Consider the following 18435-nt stretch of genomic DNA (forward strand, 5'->3'; position numbering starts at 1 on the left):
ATAGCATCAAAGGGCATCACTGCCCCCCTGGAGCCACAGGCACTGCAGAGGGGATGGATGCACCGAGGAGTCACCTTTCCTCTATCTGAAACACAAGCTTATTTTGGAGGCAAAATCAAAGACATGCAATGGGCAACAAGGGGGTTTTCATACAGGAAAGGGGAGAAATAGCCAGATGAAATGGAAATGCCCAGTTAGCAGGTGTCATGCTACAGCCCCCCTCCCCTCACCAGCTGCATGGCACAGACCCCTCATGTGAGCACATCTCTCCAACCCTCTGGTTGTCATGCTGCTGGCATTCTGCAACATTAATCTGGGAGTATTGCTCTAATGCAGACAAATATTTTCCAGGTTTCTCTTTTACTATGCTTATGAATGTCAGTGAGGCAGGACCCGGAGGGGTAGAGACCTGGTCCAGCTCCTGCAAGGGGAGAGCTGCATCAACTGCATCCACTCTCAAAGTGACGCACTGGACAGTCACTTTGAAGAGCCTTCAGCAGCAGAAGACATGGGTTTCTGCTCTCCCACCTGGGATCAGCCTGGATGTTCAATAATTAATGGCTGCACACTCGCCTGCGAAGGTCGGTGAGAAAAGCGTTGCTGCGTCTTTAACAGCTGCCAGCGATGGGAAACTCATTGGAGTGTGCGTTCAGAGGGGAAGAAGGTTAAGATGATTAACTGGTGCTAACAAGTTTAGGATGTGGAAGAAGTATTTTCTTGGACGTCCATCAAAGAGAGGATTGAATGTTCCCTAGCGGAGGGGGGGTGGTATGTGTTTAACAGATGAGGTTTCTGCCTCCCAAAGCCTGCCCAGCCCCACATGATGCAACCTCTCCCTTTTTAAGGCTGCCTCTGCCCCTGTACCATCAGCGTACCTGTGGCCTCAGCTTGGCACGAGGGCTGAAAGATGATCTGGGGGAAGGAAAGCTGCTCCTCCACTCTTCCTGTTGATCTGCGTCCTGGGACACCCTTGGGCACTAGGGGATCAGCCTGGTCCTTGGTCCTCACAGGGAAAAGGTGTGGGCAGATGCCCGGAAGAGCCAAGAGGGCATCGGGTATCACCACACTGAAACCATACACCCTGGAGAGGAGCCTCTCTACCCCACTGTAAAGCCCCTCTCTGCCCCACCACAGGGACACCTAACAGAGTCATCCTGCCACTGGCTAGGCCAGCAGCCCGCCTTTTACTTCCCCATTACCCTCAAGCACATGGCAGCATGTCCCACTGGCGCTGGCACGAAGTCCCCTCACAAGCAACTTTGGAGTGAGCCACTTGGCACCTGCGACGTCCCCCTTGGCCCATGCCGGGTATTTTCGGTGCTCCTCGCCGGCTGGCGGGCGCCCACGCTTTGCGCAAGGGGCTTGGCCGCCACCGGGCGCCGCGCCCGCCGCCGCGCTTGGCGGCCAGTACGGCTCGCCCTCATTCCCCCGGCCGCCACAGCGCTGCCAGCATGGGCAGCGCACGCGAGGCCCGCGTCGCGGGGCCCGGACGTGCGTCAGCGGCTGACGCAAACCAGCCCGGCCATGTGCACACAGCCCAGGCCTGGGAAAAATCCTCCACCCCGGTAGCACGCTCGTGCTCAATCAAAGCCGTTGCCGTACAGTAGCAGCGAATGTGCTCCTCGGGTTTCCTCAGCCAGCTGGGATGTTTTTGCCTTGCTTTGTCAAGGCGCTGATTTATGCCCATATGTACCATATACATTGTAAGCACAAGGCACGCAATGGTGTAAACACTTCTACCAAACATCTGTACACAAACCCGTCAAATATGCAGAAGCTCCCTGCTGCAGCCCTTGACATGCATCCCGGCTGCCCCACAGGCAACCTGTCAGGCCCTGGTCTGCATGCAGGATGCCATGTGCCACTGGATAGGGACAGTAAAGGTCACAGTGGGACCATTACCTGATAAAAATCAGCACAACCACAATGCTTTTCTCCTGCCTCATTCTGTGCTTCCGGCTGGAGCCCATTGTGGTGGGTATCTGCTCTGAAATCTCCTTCCCATGCATTTAATCCTCAATGTCTTTCTCTGCACCATACCCTTGCCTAGAGAAGAGGTTAGTTTATCTATGGTTTTGCATAGATGGCTGTACTGAACAACCAAGGTTTATACAGGGTTGGGATATAACACCTGGGCTATAACATACAAGCACCATTAAAATTAATGCTTGTGCCACCAGGACTCATGCACGCCTGAACATAAAGGTTCACCTGTTTGCACCTTTGGGCAGAGCTCAGCCTCCAGAGAAAAAGTCCCACAGCAATTCTGTGTGTTTGGAGCAAACTCCTCCCACCTTCCAGCCAGCTTAAAATAATAAAAACTAAAATAAAAAGTTTAAAATGAGAAGACACATAGAAGGACAAAGAGAGGAGCCCTAGGGTGTCCCAGACACAGGGCTGAGAACGGCAAGAGGGAATCATACCAACAAGCAGACGAGTGTGAATAAACAGGCCACTCTCTTGCTGAGCACTTGTGCCAATTACTGTGCCTCAGAGCCCACCCTTTTCAATTCATTGGCTGTTTCTAACCATACTTTGGATAAAGAGGGAGAGGCCGATGTTTTTGCCATCCAAACTCCATCAGCATGGTAGCACCACAGGGCTGTTCTAAGTCCTCCAGCCCAGGCCATGCTCACAGCTGTACTAATGGCATATGCAAGCCCTCCTAGTCTGCACTGAGACAACAACAGCAGGTTCATTAACATCAATTAAACACTCCTTAATAAAGTCAGCTTAAATCCCATACACAGACTAAGCTGGATGAGATGGTGCTTAAAGGCATAAGGAACATCCTGGCTTCCTCTTTCTTACTGTCCCTCAGCCATGAATATGGCAACCTCCAGGTGACAAGGGCCAAGGTGGGGGTGACTCCTTGAGTTTCTCCAGGCAGTTGTGCAAGAGCACAGAAGCCTACATGTTCAGAGAAAGAGAGTTAAGTGACCAAGCAAACTATTTGTTTGGTTTTTTTTCCTGAATTGTTCATCCTCATCTATTCATAACTGCTCACAGAATCTGTGGAATTCATTGTGTGGTTTGCATCTTCAAAACAAATGAAACAACAGTATGTCTGAACCAAACAAACCCCAACCCAAAAATACAGCCAGCAGGCCAGGGCGCATGAACAACCTTCCAGGCTGAAGTGTGTGTATACACTGGAGGGCCCAAAATATGTGGATGGGGGAATATATTTAAATTTCAGGGAATTCCCAGGAAGATGTCTTACAAAGGGGGGAAAAAAGGAGGAGTACTATTTAAGCAATGATTATGCTGCAGTTTTTCTCCCAGCTGTGCCATGAGGATGGCGTGCCAGAGAACCACATTTTCTGACACAGCACCACGCTGCTGTGGCTGCGGTGGTGCCGCAGCAGCCCGGGCACTGCTCCCTCCAGATCCCGGCTCTCCAGCCAGCCTGGCCATGAGGGCTTTGCCAGTGCATTCAAGGGAAAACAGGCAAATCAGAAAGCTCAGAGCTTTTGGCAAGGAGTGGCTGCTTGAGATAAAAGTCCTCTTTTCCAATTTTTTTTGTTAGCACTTGTCAAAAAGCTGTGTTCAGACACTTCTAAAGCTGAAAACACTTTTTGCACAGTCAGCATAGGAAGCCACGTTGATTTACCATCCTGAAAAGGGGTCAAACACAAAACTGTATCATTTCAATTAGTTCACTGCACCTCCTGACAGGAGGGCCATGGGGATGGGTGTTTCATTGCATCCTCCCACCTCATGCTCCTCATGGCTCTGAGCCAGAGCTTCCGACACGGCTCATGGCTGCTGGTGTTTAAATAGCTTCCACACCCTCACCCCACGCCAGGGATCCCAAACGCCTTCTCCACCTCTCAGTGCTCACCAGAGCATTCAGGTTTTTCATCTCATGGGAGCCCCTGAGAAGCATTAAGACACTGGCACAGATTGCCTAGAGAAGCTATGGATGCCCCATCCCTGGAAGTGTTCAAGGCCAGGCTGGATAGGGCTTGGAACAATCTGGTCTAGTGGAAGATGTCCCTGCCCACAGCAGGGAGTTGGAAGGAGATGATCTTTTAGGTCCCTCCCAACCTAAGCCAGTCTGTGATTCTATCATCTGCCAAAGCAGCCCCAGCAAGCTGAAAAAGGATCATGTCAAACATGACAACAAGAAAATATAAAAGCCATGAAAACAACCTGTCAAGAGAGGAGCATGTCAGCTGGGATGTGGGGAGCAGGCAGGACTCAGTCACTGTCCCCTTTTTGGGCTCATCTCCACAGAGACATCTGGGGAGAAGATATGAATCCCAAGGGAGAAACAGATGCATCTACCTGGATGCAATATTCTGCCTGCATGCTGCAGAGCTGAGGCTCAGCCCATGCTGCCCAGGTCTACCCCTGCTTCAGCCATCCCCACCACCCCTAATCCTGCCTTTCCCAGCGTTTTTTCCTCCCTCTGCAGCTGCCTATGGGGCCAGGCAGGGGTCAGGATATGCCTCTAATCCTGCAGCCTCCCGTCAGCTGACCCTGCTGGCTCTGGGTGACACATCCTGGGTGGGAGCCAGAGCCCCACTGGTGCCCTACACTGTTTCTTGCTGGGCTCCTCCAGCAGTTGCCAGTGTGCCGAGGGGTCAGGAGAGCATGGACGGGGGGTGCCCAAGTGGGAGACCAGAATGCCTGGATCGAGTGTGCACAGCATGTGGCACTTGTCTCCCGGGTGCAACTGGGGCCACCACTGCACCTTGATTCTGCAGGCCTCCCTGCAAGAAGGGGAACAGCAGCAACATTTTTGAGTTGCAGTATCTCCTGCTGTAATTTCTGTAAGGTCAATCGCAGCTGAAGAGTGGCCAAGCACCTTTCCCTGTGCCCCAGGCTGGGGCAGACAGGGAACGTGGGTGGAATTTTGTAGAAGAAATGCCTAGGGGACATTCCTTTGTAAAGTCTTACAGACATTCCCGAGAATACCCCAGTTGCCATTCACTGCCAAAATCCTTGCGGCTGCCCCACACCATCCTCCAAGCCCCTGTAACAGCAAAAGGTACGCTGGTTTGTGGTGGGGTTGTGCAACCTCCCTCTGACTGCCAGTCCCAGTTCCCGGGAGCTGCCTCCTCCTGCAGCCGAGGTCCCTCCTCTGCCCGCGAGCGCTGCCACAGGGAGAGATGGAAAAGTCATTCGGCATCCCTCCGAGCTGCTTCCCTGCTTGCACGGCTGACCGCCTCCAGCACCGCAGGCTCCTAACCTGCCCAAGGAGAAACCGGACCAAAACAAGCATTGTGGGGGTAGACAGAAAGCAGCCAGGGATATTGAAGACTGGAGCAGAGAGCCAGCAGAGTGAAAAACAGCCACGTGGGGACTGTGAAAATCAGAGCTGAAGAGAGGATGATGGGAAAGGTCTAATAAAAAGTCACAGTATACAAAATACACAAGCACCCATCTCCGCCAGGACGGCTGTGGGAACGGATTTTGGTGTAATCTCTGGCTATTGAGGTTGTCCAGGCAGACACAGTCTGGATATGTAACTGGATCAGGATTAGACCTGATTTAAGAAAAAATCTAAGGAAATCTTGGATTAGACCTAATATAAAAAAAATCTAAGGAAATCTTAGATTAGACCTGATCTACAGAAAGCTTAGATTTTTTTGCTCTGTCAACTTGAAAGACAATGCTTTCCCTCACAGTGTTTTGTTACTACGTGGAAGAAATCAAGGGAGGCCAGTTGGCTGTAAGAGGATCCTCCAGCCTCAGGTAGCTCTCAACCACATCCACATACCATATGGAAAAGCATCTGCTCAGCCCCAGAAAACCTCCCCCAGTCTCATCCTAGCATGCAAAAACCTCAGACCAAACCTGTGCTGAGTTCCCTCCCCACACTTGGCCCCAGCACGGCGCAGGCTCTGGGGGTGGTGAATAGCTACAGTCATTACTACCATTGAGCCTTAGGGTCTCTTTCCCAACCTGTGCAAAGTTGTCCCAGGTCAGTCTGGCAGACAGTGGGGACAGAAGGAATCACGCAGGTTACCTATCAGACAGAGGGAACCGAGTGATTAATTACCCAGAAAGGTTGTGCTAAACTTGGAGGCTGTGTCCTCCCCACCAAGACACTGCTGGAAAAGCCCACTGTGACCCCTGAGCTCAAAACACTCAATGCCAAGGAGCGACGCGTCACAGGTAGCCACACCCACCCCCAGCCCAAGTGATCTGAAGTAGCAGCTTCCCAGTCAAAGGAAACTTATATTTCCTTATCGTTTGCTATAAATACAGCTGCGCTGTTTTCCTGACCGTGTTATTCCTACAGTCCTTATCACACACACTCAGATATCCACAGCGCAGTCACACACTTCACAACCTTCTTGCTCTCCTATTCCCAGCGTTTCCAAACCATTTACGTTCACAGCCCCCTGTGTTCTGAAGCTCTTCTATGGCAACGGGTGACACTGCCCTGGACCTCCACATCCGCACTGAACAGGTCAGCAAATGAACTTGTCTTCCTTTTCCCCTTCTCTGCCATGCAGGGACCTGGCTCGCAGCTCGGGATGAACTCAAATGTCACTTCTGATAAACATTTATTTTTGCTGAGGAGTACGATGTGTTTATAGGCAGTGAAGTGGGCCAGTGAGAAGCAACAGGCATGCGCCAAGTCTTGCAACATCTTGACGCTTCTGAATACCTTGGTCTCCCGCAAAAGTCACGTTGTATGGTCCCTGGGGCATTTTAAACACAAGGGGGAAAATGCACTGGGGAAAAAGATTCCCAAGGTCTCGGGCTGGAAAGAGAGACCACGTTGAAACAGCGTGACAGTCCATTCAGGTGGCCTGTGTTGCATCGGCCTGGAGACCAAAGGGAAATACCCTGGAGCAAAGGGTCTGAGAAGAGACAGCAGCTGGCTGAAGGTGCCTTCATTTCTGCACTGCTCCAAGACAATCAAGACCTCACCTGCCACAACATCAGCTTTAGACCGTGGTCTCATTTCCCTCGACAGATTAGGTGACAGGGTGGGGGAAAAATTTACATACAGTACCCGTACCTGTTGAATATTTGATGAAGACGAGCAAGTTTAACAGGTAAAAAGGCAGCCTGAACCTTTATGAGACGATACTACAGTCCTCCTGAATCAAAGCTGTCATTCAGCAATACTATGAGCTTAACTGGATGAGTGGGCACCCAAGTGCTAGGAGAAATCCATCACCAACTGCTGCCAAGCCTTCCCACGGGATGTGGGTATCTGTAACCAAGTATTATGACCTTGATGCTAAAATACTTGGGCGATTCATCTATCACATGCCTGGTGCAGGGGGTCACATTCAGATGGCCTCAAAAATCAGTGAATCTCTTTTTTCTCTGCTCTGCATTCAAGTTCTAAGTTTCCTTCTCCAAGCTGGCTCAGAAACACCAGGAGGATATTCATTCCTGTGGTTTTATGGCATTTATATGTCGAGTCTAGGCAAGAACTTGAAAATGGAGTAGGGCTATGATTTGTGTTCCCATTGGAGGAAAAAGTTTGACATTTAAAAACAGTTGAGCTCAGTTTTGATCTGTTCTTTAGAGAATAGATACTTAGAAGAATAGACACTTAGAAGACATTTCATTTGTACTATCTTTTAAATTTAAACTAAAATAGCTCCAGTTGTTTCTTTCTGGGACTAAAAAGGAAGTCCAACAGTCCTGATCCAGAGTAGTCAAATCAGGCTTTTTCCAATTTTCTACAAGTCTGGATCCTGGATTTTAGTTCTTTTCCATCATAAACCTGTACAACTTTACCTCTTGCTTTTACAAGCTGCCACCTTGCAAATCCATTTTAATGTGGCAAGAGACTGCCTCCTATGTCTCTACACAGGTCTAAATACAATGATTTTGTGACGTTACTTACGGCAAAGACAACCCCCCATAATTTCCACCACTATCCCACTGCTGACCATATTTGTATACACTTTGATATGTGTACTACCAGACACTGTCAAACACCTCACATTGGGCACCAAAGAGAACCAAAGGAGAAACCACAGAAAATAGAAACGCTGCTTGCATGTGCTCGTCCAGACACAACTTCCCCTGCCTCTTTCTTTGCAAAATGAGCTTCAGGTACCCAGTTTGGATATACAAATTTAAACTGTCCCAAAAATTCAGCTGAGGATGTGAGTGGTAGCTGGCACTTCTCTGTTTTTTTTCTACACAATCCAATGCATCAAAAGACAATGAGGAAGGCTGAATGATTCATGGTCATGGAATGAAATGCCATTCACAAATGTTTTTTCCATAGCAATTTGTCACTTATTGTATTGAAACCACTTCAGATGTGTCTCAAAGAGCCTTTTGATATTAGCATGATTAAAAACATAATGCAATTAAGCAATCCCATAATATTTCTGTATGTTATACAAGTAGGACCTCGAGTGACCACTTCATTGAACCCCCTCACAAATGAACAGTTCTAGCATAAGGCTGTTATTCTGCAAGAGGCCTCAGATAGTGGTACAGCACCAAGGAATTCAAATCTTCTCATCCCAGAGGCATTCTGGCTCACCAAAATCCATCTGTTCAGCTTTGGTGTTGGGTCTAGCCTACATGTCTCAAACCTTCCAAAACCAGCCAAGAAAGATGCACCTCCCCAAGAGCCACTCTGCCCACTTCAACACTGATGTCTAAAATCACTGGGAATATTTGCCCTCTAGATGTTATCTTTCTCTCTTTATTGTCCGTCTAGAGTCTATCTGGACGTTTGACACTTGCCCTGCTGTTCCTGTCCCCTGTTGGTATTTAGGCACATACCAAACTTGTTGCGCACCCCTCCACATCGAATTCCCATATCTAGAGCGCACTCTGATGCAAACATGCACAACTTTGCACTCATACATGACACAGCATTAAAAAAGCCTTCAATGAGATGTGGACAAAAAAGGTCCCTCCAAAGTGCCAGCTTTCCCCACATCCCTACCTGCCGGGCAGTTGCATCGCTGGTGTGTGTCTCGAACTTCTCGATGTCTCGGCAAGTGAAACTTCAATTTCTGTCAAGAGAGGAGAAACAGGAAAAGGATTAATTTATACCATCAAAACCAAAGCCTCAAATTCTTGGAAAAATGGGAGTTGGGAGGGGGGTGCCCAAGAAATGGGAAAGACAGGGCAGAACAGTTTGGGAACGAAGAAAGGCATTAAAGTTCACAGTATTTAACTAGAAATGTGGGGTTTGATTAAAAGCAGGCCAAGGGCGTTTCGTAATGGCCTCCAAATGTGGTCCTTACAGGCATTACAAAACCAAGAGCTGGCACTGGCAAATAAATTGGTGACTGCGTCCTTGTGAAAAAGCTGCGTTTCTCAGCAGACTCGCTCAGCAGACAAAACCCGAAGATCTGAAGCAGGTACTCTTCCCCCCTGTGGCTCCTTATGCTCATGGAGACACCCGGATGGACGGGAGGGTCCCACCAAAATATTGTGGCTGAAGGTGAACTGAGAACAGCAACAGCATCTCCTGAAACCTTCAGAGGCTGTGAAACTTAACTTTTTTCCAAGTGCAGAACAGAACAAAACCTATCAAGAGCTTCCACAATGTCGAATTGCATCAGAATGTCCATTTCCCGTGAGTTTGGATTTCTAATGGTGCCAGCATGTCAGTCTCCTGCTCTCTGGGCCCACCTGTGTATCTCTTAAAGGGCCAATAGAGTCCACCTGAGGTCACTGAATCTTCCCTCACTGGAAATGTCATTAAACTTAACCCATGTCCTGAGCATCCCCACCGCCCCTCATAGACTGTATTAAAATAGCTGTAATTTATTAAAGAAAATGCAAATCAACCCAAAGAAGTTATTCATTAATGCCTGCAAAGTACACTTGGTTAATGATTTGAGATGATCTGAGAAGGCTGAGCTGCTGGGCTGCCTGTGCTAATGAGTCACTCCCTGTTCCCTTCTAACCCTCAAGCCCAGCTTCCCATCCCAGTTACACCTTCCTGCTGTTTGACCTACTTCACAACTGGGCCAACATTCCAAAAGAAATATTGGGTGCAACAGAAGCCCATGCCCAGGATCATACAGAAATGACTTTATTTTCACAAGTAATCGAGCACCTTCCTGAAACATCAGTTAGGGGGAAATTCCTTTTAGAGAGGAAAAAAGTAAAGCAACTTGGTTCTGCCTGGATGAGGGAAGGCAGAACTGGCTGGAACACTTCCATTTTTTCACTTTGAAATGACTGGCTTCCTTATTGCAAGTCAAAAGCAGTAAGGGTTGTTGTGACTGACTAGAAATTGAGTATTTTCAGTGCTGAAACATTCTGACAGAGAGTTGACTTGATATCAGGGTGACGAGGGGGGTTCAGGTGAGAATTGCCAGTTCCCGTAGAGCATTTTTACCTGTGTTTACCTTCTCAGTTTAAAAGCACTGATATGTGAATCTTTGCATTTGGGCACATTCCCATGTAGCTGCCACCTCCCCAATGGCACAGTTCTGCTCTGCAGCACTGAATCACTTTGTGCTAATGGTCAAACATGGGCACAAACAGGACAGAGGAGCCTTTATTTGGATACTCACACTGGTATGTAGGCATACACGTTCCCATTTCCATCTACACACATGCCAACCAAAATGTCTCAACATCAGACCACCACATTTGGGTGGCTTTCCCATGTTTGGGAATCGGCCTCAGCACAAGGGAGGGATGATGGGTTGCAGAGGCAGGAGCAGAAAGCCATTTCCTAAGCAGTAAGGATCCAAACACCCTGGCTGCAGCAGAACCCTTTGTAGGACAGAAATCTGCAAGGAAACCTGGAACAGATCGCTGCCCCATTGAGTGCAGAGGCACTGGAGGGGCTAAGGGGAAAGGGCCAAGTTTGGGTGGGCTGCAAGAAGCCTTGGCTGAGTTGCTGTGCTAGCACAGAAGAGCAGCAATTGGACTTGTCAGGGAAGTGATGACCCAGCAGGACTTCAGCATAACCGGGAACGGAACCAGAGCAATAACATTTCCCCAAGGCTTTATCTGCAGGGTCAGGGTCCTGGAAAGACCTGGGACTACTGAAATAGCCTTAAGGATGGGGAGGCCCTCAGGAGGAAGGTGCAGGAGCTGCTGGGCAGGGATGGGAGCACAGCCCTTTGCACCATGACCATCAGCCATCAGGCGCTCACCGGCATTTGGCATTTTCCTCATCCTTGGTGCCTCCCTTGAGTCCAAGAGCTCTGCACATCCCTGGGGAATACAAAGGGCAGTGGTGCCGTGGGATTGCTCCCCTTCAGTGGGAGGTAAACCCTACCAGGAATTTAGGAGCACCTGGAGTTCAGTTTCCTGCACGGACTGAAACACGGAAAAAAATCTTTGGCTTCTGGAGACCTCAATTCAACTTTAGGTTGAGATGGTGAAACAAAACAATTTTCTGTCCTTTTCTGCTTCCCTCATACCACTGTACAAAATATCGCCTGGTCCAACATAAGCAGCTGCCTTTGCTCAGGACAGCAAAACAAATGGGCTTCCCTCTAAAAATGGTGTTTTCAAGGGAAAACTTTCATTCCCAGGCAACACAAAACCATTCAATTTTAGGGCAAGGTTGGCTTGTGTAAGCAAAATTAAAAGAAGGTGGGGCTCTGGAAGTCTAGGCTTTGTGATCTCCTTCCTGGGAACTGGGGTTTGCTTTTTCACCTGGGGGATACCTGGAGCATGTAACACCAAGAGCAGCAACTGGCTCCCTCTTGCCTTGGCAGAAACGCTGAAAACACTTCCTCTGGAGAGGACTGCCTTGTCAGCAGAGCCAGCTTGCTCTTGCCTGTCATGTTTTCCAGTGACATAACAGCTGCACCTTCCCTCTGCACATAGGAACGTGGTTGAAAAAGCATTCGCTAGCGCTGGAGCCAGAGCTGACCAGCTCCAACTGGGCACCCCTGTGTGTTTAGGGAGCTATCACACATCACTGAGCATCAAGGAAAGGGGGAAACCCTCTGTCTGCAAGAGGGAAAGGCAAGGAGGGCTGGGCTGACACATGTGCTGGGAATGGCAGTAAAGCCAGCATGGGGTTTTCCCGTGGGTGAACTTACTGCAAGCATGACAGGACAGGGCTGACAAGGGCAGACAGAGCAGAGAAAGCAAGAACTCTTCTGGCATTAAAGGACCATGGCTGTGGTCTCCTAAACCTTGCAAGTGCCTGTCTGTTTTGGAGGGGCACTTAAGATCAGGGGAGAGGGAGGGCACTTCTTCAAAGGGGGCAGATTAATAGCTCTTTAGCATTCCCAGTTGTTTGCAGTCACCCGGGGAAGGTGAAATCATTTCCCACCACTATCTCCAACAGCTAAAAGAAACACATCTTAAATAGATAATCTATTACAACCATCAGGGGGATTTCAAGGGTGGGTGGTTTTGTTAACTCTTATTGTTTTATCTCCAATTTCACTGTTTTTTCTTAAAGGCCCAGCTCCTGGAATCACGGGACCATGTGGCCCAGAGCAAAAGCAAGCAGGGAGTCCTCCCAGATAGAGCAAAAAGCTTGGAAATAACACCATCTAGGTGCAGGGATTGCAAGCAGCTGAAAAGAAACAGGACTTAGCTACCAGAGAATTGGAAGGAAAAAATAGATCTGGTATTTTGGGATGGAAAACACTAAGCTGAAGATGGAGGACAGGTTGAGAGCAAGCTTGCAGACACTGGGAAGCAGAATTGAGCAGTGTGCTTTGAGATACTGAATAAAAGCAGAAGAAAAAAAGCTTTAAGTTGGGAGGGAAAGGGAGTTTTCAGCTGTCCCTCCTTTGCTTGCACAAGTAAGGAAAGAATCCCAGTGAAATGAGACTATTGGGAAAGCAGTGAGGATCGATGCTCCCTCCCCATTCACGGGCACAGTCCCTGAAACCCTTCAGCATCTCTAAAGCCACAACAAATACCTTCAACACAAACCCCTGAGAAGCTGAGCATGCTCACCACGGTGCAGAGGGGCAGCTGATCTTCCTCCAGGCTGCACAGGATACCTGCTGTTGTGTTACACATACACACTTCTATCTCTACAAGCTCACAAATTCGGAGATTGTTTTTCCTAGCAGCAGCACTGAATCCATCCTGTTCTCCACCCTGACGAGCTTTCGGCAAATGAAATAGTACCAAATGTTACCCAGCATGGTAAAGGACCTTGTTTTCTTCTTTGGAAAGCTTTGCCTCTCCTGCGAATATGAGTTTATTTGTGCTCTTTGTATGATTTTATGATGTCCCATAAATGCAGAGGAATTCCTACGTGAAGGTAAAGTTCCCCCTGAACTACCTATTTCTGGCCCATTCTGCACAGATGTTTTTGTAGGAAAACCCAGTCAGTTTGTGTCTGGTAGAAATTCCCCTCGGGTATTCGCCTACACCAGGCAAGAGGTTTACACAGTAGCAAGTGAAGCACTGGTCAGGCTGCCTCTGGGAAAGCATCTGCCGCCCTCTCTTTGCTCCTCCTGAACTGCGATGGAAACACTGACACAGCACCAGTGATGCTCAAAAACCAGGCTCCAAGATCAAGAAAACACCCCCACCAACTGCCTTAAAATTAACATTTTAAGCAAACCAACTCAGCTCCTCTCCCTGCCAGTTTGCTTTATTTTTGCATGTCTAGAAGAAAGGCACCTAACAGAGCTTTGGCATTCTGCACTTTTCACTGCACTCTGTATGGTGTCCCTCATAGACCCTTGGGAACATCCAGGGCACACCTGGGCACTGACTGGAGAGCATTACACACTCCAGCTTGGAGTACAGAGCAGTACCGGTTTTGAGCATAACCTTAGAGCTCCTCTATATTAGCCCTTACAGATTTGACTTCTTCATTTTTCTCCAGCTGATCTTCACAGCTATCAGAGCTAGAAATGAGCTCCTGTGCCGTGGTTCCCCTTACCTCCCACCTCCCTGCCTGCCTCAGACCAGGTTTTTCCAAAGCTGGGGTTCCTTTAAGCTTTGCTGTTTTATTTTGTGATGGATAACACTGAGCTGGCAGCTGTGAAACCCATTAAGGTCGAAACACCAGAAAACTCTGTGAGGATGTGGCAATGAGAGGCAGCGAGGGTCTGAGCAGGGGAGAATGAATTTCACGTCCATCACGGCAGCCCATTCACAGCCCCTCTCCTCCAGTCGTGCTCAGAACAGTCTTTTGCCTTCCTTATTTTTTTTCTCCCATCCTTTTTCTGCTCCCCTTTATCTTCCCTGTTTTTCTCCATCCTTGCCCCTTGCCAGCCAGACCTATCCCACTTAGCCCCACTTCAGACACAATGAGAAGGAGGACCAGGGGGATTTGTTTTTCTTTCCTAAGCAAAAGCCCCATATGCCATCTCACCATCTGTCCACCAGCAGACCCCCACCCTGGACCTCGAGCCACTTGGCCCATGACAGTGCTTCTGGCTGAGTGTGGAGACCTGAGGTTTAGGAGCCTAGGGGAAGTGGGCAGTGGAGCTGGGGAAGGTGTCCTGCCCAGGGGGCACAGCTCTCCTCTCTCCATTGGCAGCAGCCCTTCCCAGGTGTAAAGGGACAGGAGACCTGGGCCAGGCATCCCTGCTCCTCCACAGGCTCTGGCACTTTCCTCCAAGCACTTTTGGAAGCTGTGACCCAGCATGGAGCTGTTAACCCTGGTGGTACCCGGGAGCAAGTGCTGGCCCCTCAAGCCATCGCTCCTGTTCCACGGCTGCTCCCCATACTGGCTGTGAGGGAGACTGTGCCATGCCCAGGGGCACAGGAGGGACTGCTCAGAAAACAGGGGCGCTGCCTGGCACACGGGCACCATGAGAGCCCCATTTCCTCGCTAAGCCAAGCTATAAAAAGGCGGAAAGGCGGAAAGGTGCCATGGCCAGCAGAGCCCGCAGGACACAGGGGGCCATCCGGCCTCGGGCACTGCTCCCGGCAGGCATCCTGTAGCACTTCTCAAATCACTTGGTAGAGATAAACTGCGACTTCCCAGCAGACTCATGCCAGCAGCAACAGGGGGATCGCTGGACGTTATCCCCTGCCTGGTAGTGGGGAAGGAGTTCCAGCCACTTGCAGTGCTTCTGTTTCCCCAAAAACCTTCTTTTAAGTGGGGTACTACCCCATGGACCCTATCTTCCCCTTATTCCTCATCTAAAGAGACAACTCAAAACCAAATCCTTCAGCTCCTGCAGTGTTTGCTAACTCGAGGTTCACAGCTTTTGGCTGCAAACCCCAGCCGATCCAGGGCCTGCTCTCACAAGACTCATAAACAGAAGCCGAGCCTGTCAGCTGCAGGTTTAAACTCCTCACCACAGACCTTTGCCGCTCCTGGAAAGCAGGAGGGGGGCCGAGGTCACCCCAGGTACCAGGCAGCACTGCCCAAGGCAGGTCCCTATAGCCACCACTCGGATCATTCCATTCCTCGCCTCGTTTGGCAGTAGCAGCACAAGAGGGGTTTTTTTCAGACACAAACAGTTTTTGGGCTAGCCCCAGGGATCTCTCCAGCATGACTCAAGCCAAAGCTGGAGTAAACAGAGAAAATGAGAGGTGGGTGGAAACAGCTCCAGCCCTGAATTTCAGCCCCAAGCCTCCCCCAGAGCTGTGGGAACAGGTCAGTGTGGACCCATCTGAAGAGTTCAGAGACATGAACCACCATCTGCTCCCAGACATGTCAACACTGCTTCAAAGCCCAACAAGGCAAGGAATACTGTAGGATACTCATCCCGCACAGGGTAGAGAAGCCCAGACAGCCCCCCAGCAGCACCAACAGAGCAAAGGGCGTCACCAACAAAAATCTGCTTCTTTATTGACCTGCTGAAACCAGCACCAGCATTCCCCCATCCTCAGAGGAGAACCCACAGGGTCCAGTGGAGCTTGGATGGGGCTCAAGCAGGCATAACACAGGCATATGCTCTGCACTGATGCTCTGGCAGTACCAGAAGCCATCCTGGCAATGCCAGTGTGCCTCATTTTCCTGAGCCAGGAGCTGTAGAAGGGGTCAAGGCTGGCACAGCAGCAAAGCCAGCCCATCATAACACTGGGGTGTTTGCAATTACCTCCTCCCATAGAAGCCCTAGCTGCAATGTGCCATGCTTCTCCCTCTCCTGGGGCTCAGACACACACTGAATCCCCAGGTTTAACCTCTAGCTCAAATTCTTTCAGCAGGCAACACTACCAGACAGAGAAGGCTGGAGGTTCTTCCCTCCCTGCCAGGACCAGGGATGAGGTTTTCCTCTTTGCAAAGTGCAGGGTTCAGCCACAGTGTGGGCTAGGGAAGAGAGAAGCAAACACCAGGTGAGTTTGAGAGGTGGGAGGGACCTGGAGACACAAGGAATTCAACCTAGAAGCAGCATCACTTGTGCAGAGATAGGTTTTTAAGGCAGGAGAAAAAAAAAACGGATAACACAACTATGCAAGCATGCACGTGCCTAAAATCTACAGCACTGCAAACTATACATGCAAAATGAAAGGACACCGACCTCATCAAGCAGTTGGTCAACTCTTCCCAAAATAGCCGTCTCCATTTGGTCTGCTGAGAGCCAGGCAGGGAGCTGTGTGGGTCTGTCCGCTTCCAAGTGGGACACCCGGGACTGCAGATCGGAGGTCCGAAAGTACAGCAGGAGGCTCAGCACCAGAGAAAGCAGGGAGACGCCGGGCAGCCCCGAGCCCAGCAGGAGAGGGAGGCGGCAGCATCTCTCCCCATCGCCGGTCCTGGGGGGAGTCACACACCCCCTGTCAAAAGCTGCTTCGTCGACGCCTTTCCAGCTCTTCTCCTCCAACATTCCCTCCCTGTCCTGAGAAACAATAAATAAATAAATAGAATAAAGAAAGCCTCACTCCTACTCCAAGAAGCACAATCCAGAAGGCACAGAAAAAGAGCATCCAAGAGGATCCCAGTGCCAGCAAATGACAAATGACAGCAATAATGACAAAAGTGGATGGGGGGTGGGGGGTCTTTAAAAAAAATAAAAACAAACCACACACACATAAAAGAGGTGCAGAAAAAAAGAGATCCAACTGCAGCAAAGAGTGCGAGGGGGAAAAATAATCTGATCAAGATTTTTGTTTTTCCTCCTGTGTTTCTGTCTTTTGGTTCGCTGGGGGGTTTTTGATTCCTTCTAAGCTGCCCGTTTCAGTTCCTTCGCAAACTGGCCAGGAGCTTGCACATGAAAGTCCCCATTAGAGAGAGGTAATTCTCAGCTGCTCTGGCGACGTTGTGCTCTGGCTGATCGTGGCTCCCCTGTAACATGACACACTCCCTTCGAACTACGGGGCTGGGATGAGCGAGCTGCGCGGCTTCCCAAAGTAACCTCCTCTGCTCGCCCTCTCTCTCCACCTCTCCCTTGCTGCATGATTTATTTATTTATGCAAAGCGCCGGGGTGGGATCGGGCAGTGGGACGCCCCTGTCCCGCTCGGTCCCCAAAGCACCTCTCCGCCGCCAGTCCTTCCTTTGAAGTGACTCTCGCCGAGGTTATTTATAGTGGCAGGAAAGAGATTGTAAAGCAGAGGCTGGGCTCACACCAGCCTGCGTCTTCCTTTCCTCCCCGCAGCCGAGAGCGCTTTATAGGATGATGCAAAAGCCTTGTCGCGTCCCTCACGCAGATCCTGGGGCATCCCTGAGGCACCAGCGGCGGGGTATTTTGACCCTGATATTTTGAGGAGATCAGCCAGGCAGGGTGAGAAACAGAGGGAAACATTTGGAAACAAGACCTGGCAGCTGAGGGCTCTGCAAGAAACAAGCGAAGTGCAACAGGGAGAAACACCCCAGGCAGGCAAGCTGCAGTGCAAGGGGGGAACTTTTGGGGCTTGATTTGGGGGTACAGCCTGCCAAGAGCGTCCAGAGCAAATAATCTGCTGAGGCCCTCTAGTGAAGCAGAGTTTCTCGTCATCTCCTCCGTGTCCCGGCGGGCGCAGGGCACCAGACAGACAACCCTCTTTGGCAGGGAGCAGTCTCCCTAAAACGTGCTGTAGGGCAGCTCCGAGCCACGCGTCTGGGAAACAAAGTCTCTTTCTGTTCTTCAGGAGCAAGGGAGGCCCACCTCTCCCAATTTTTCTGAGCATAACATACAATATTTTATCCTCCAGGGTGACATGCAGGCTCTGCTGAGCCCCTGCCTGTCTGTCTGTCCATTCTTTGATCCCTTCCTTGAGCACGCTCAGCAGCAAAGCAGCACAGGGCTCACCATGGTGCACAGTCCTTAAAACCCAGGCAGCAAATTGGTCTCTTAAAATCTGGCTCCCTTGTGGCTCTTTCGCTGTCATTTACACATTTTAAATGAAGATTTTGCGTGCAGTCTGTGCTGGAAATTACTGGCAGAGAAAACTCATATTCATCTCTGGCCCGGTCTCTGTTTCAGAGGGCTGGAAGAAATAGACCTTCTGGGAGCAGGTTAACGCGAGCACGAGCTGTTTCTCCTCCACCAGACAAACCCTTGGAGGACCCGGTAGCACACAGCCCCAATTCTTTGAATGGCCTCATGCCTTTCACAGCCACTCACTTCCCAAAACGGGGCTTTAGTGTCTGCAAGGCAGGAAATCCTTCCTTTATTTCTTTTAGCAGGTTTCTTGTCATCTCGCTGCTCCAATTT

General features: G+C 50.0%; 1 protein-coding gene across 17 annotated transcripts in view; it reads right to left on the reverse strand.

The window, feature by feature from the left end:
* COL13A1 (collagen type XIII alpha 1 chain) overlaps positions 1-17283 on the reverse strand; it is a 94373-nt gene extending 77090 nt beyond the window's left edge. For 15 of the 17 annotated variants that reach the window (XM_017826082.1, XM_017826094.1, XM_017826093.1 and 12 more), the window contains exons 1-3: positions 16833-17283; positions 16326-16635; positions 8891-8960 (exon numbers count right to left, since the gene is read on the reverse strand). In XM_017826082.1, the coding sequence (XP_017681571.1) occupies positions 8891-8960; positions 16326-16635; positions 16833-16834 (382 nt within the window). In that variant the 5' untranslated portion in view covers positions 16835-17283. Of the gene's footprint in view, positions 1-8890; positions 8961-16325; positions 16641-16830 lie in introns of all 17 variants that reach the window. The other 2 variants (XM_017826080.1, XM_017826081.1) reach the window with 2 other exon arrangements.
* Positions 17284-18435: the final 1152 nt, after the last annotated feature.

This window comes from Lepidothrix coronata, unplaced genomic scaffold, assembly GCF_001604755.1.
Source record: "Lepidothrix coronata isolate B3197 unplaced genomic scaffold, Lepidothrix_coronata-1.0 Scaffold124, whole genome shotgun sequence".
Classification (NCBI taxonomy): Eukaryota; Metazoa; Chordata; class Aves; order Passeriformes; family Pipridae; genus Lepidothrix; species Lepidothrix coronata.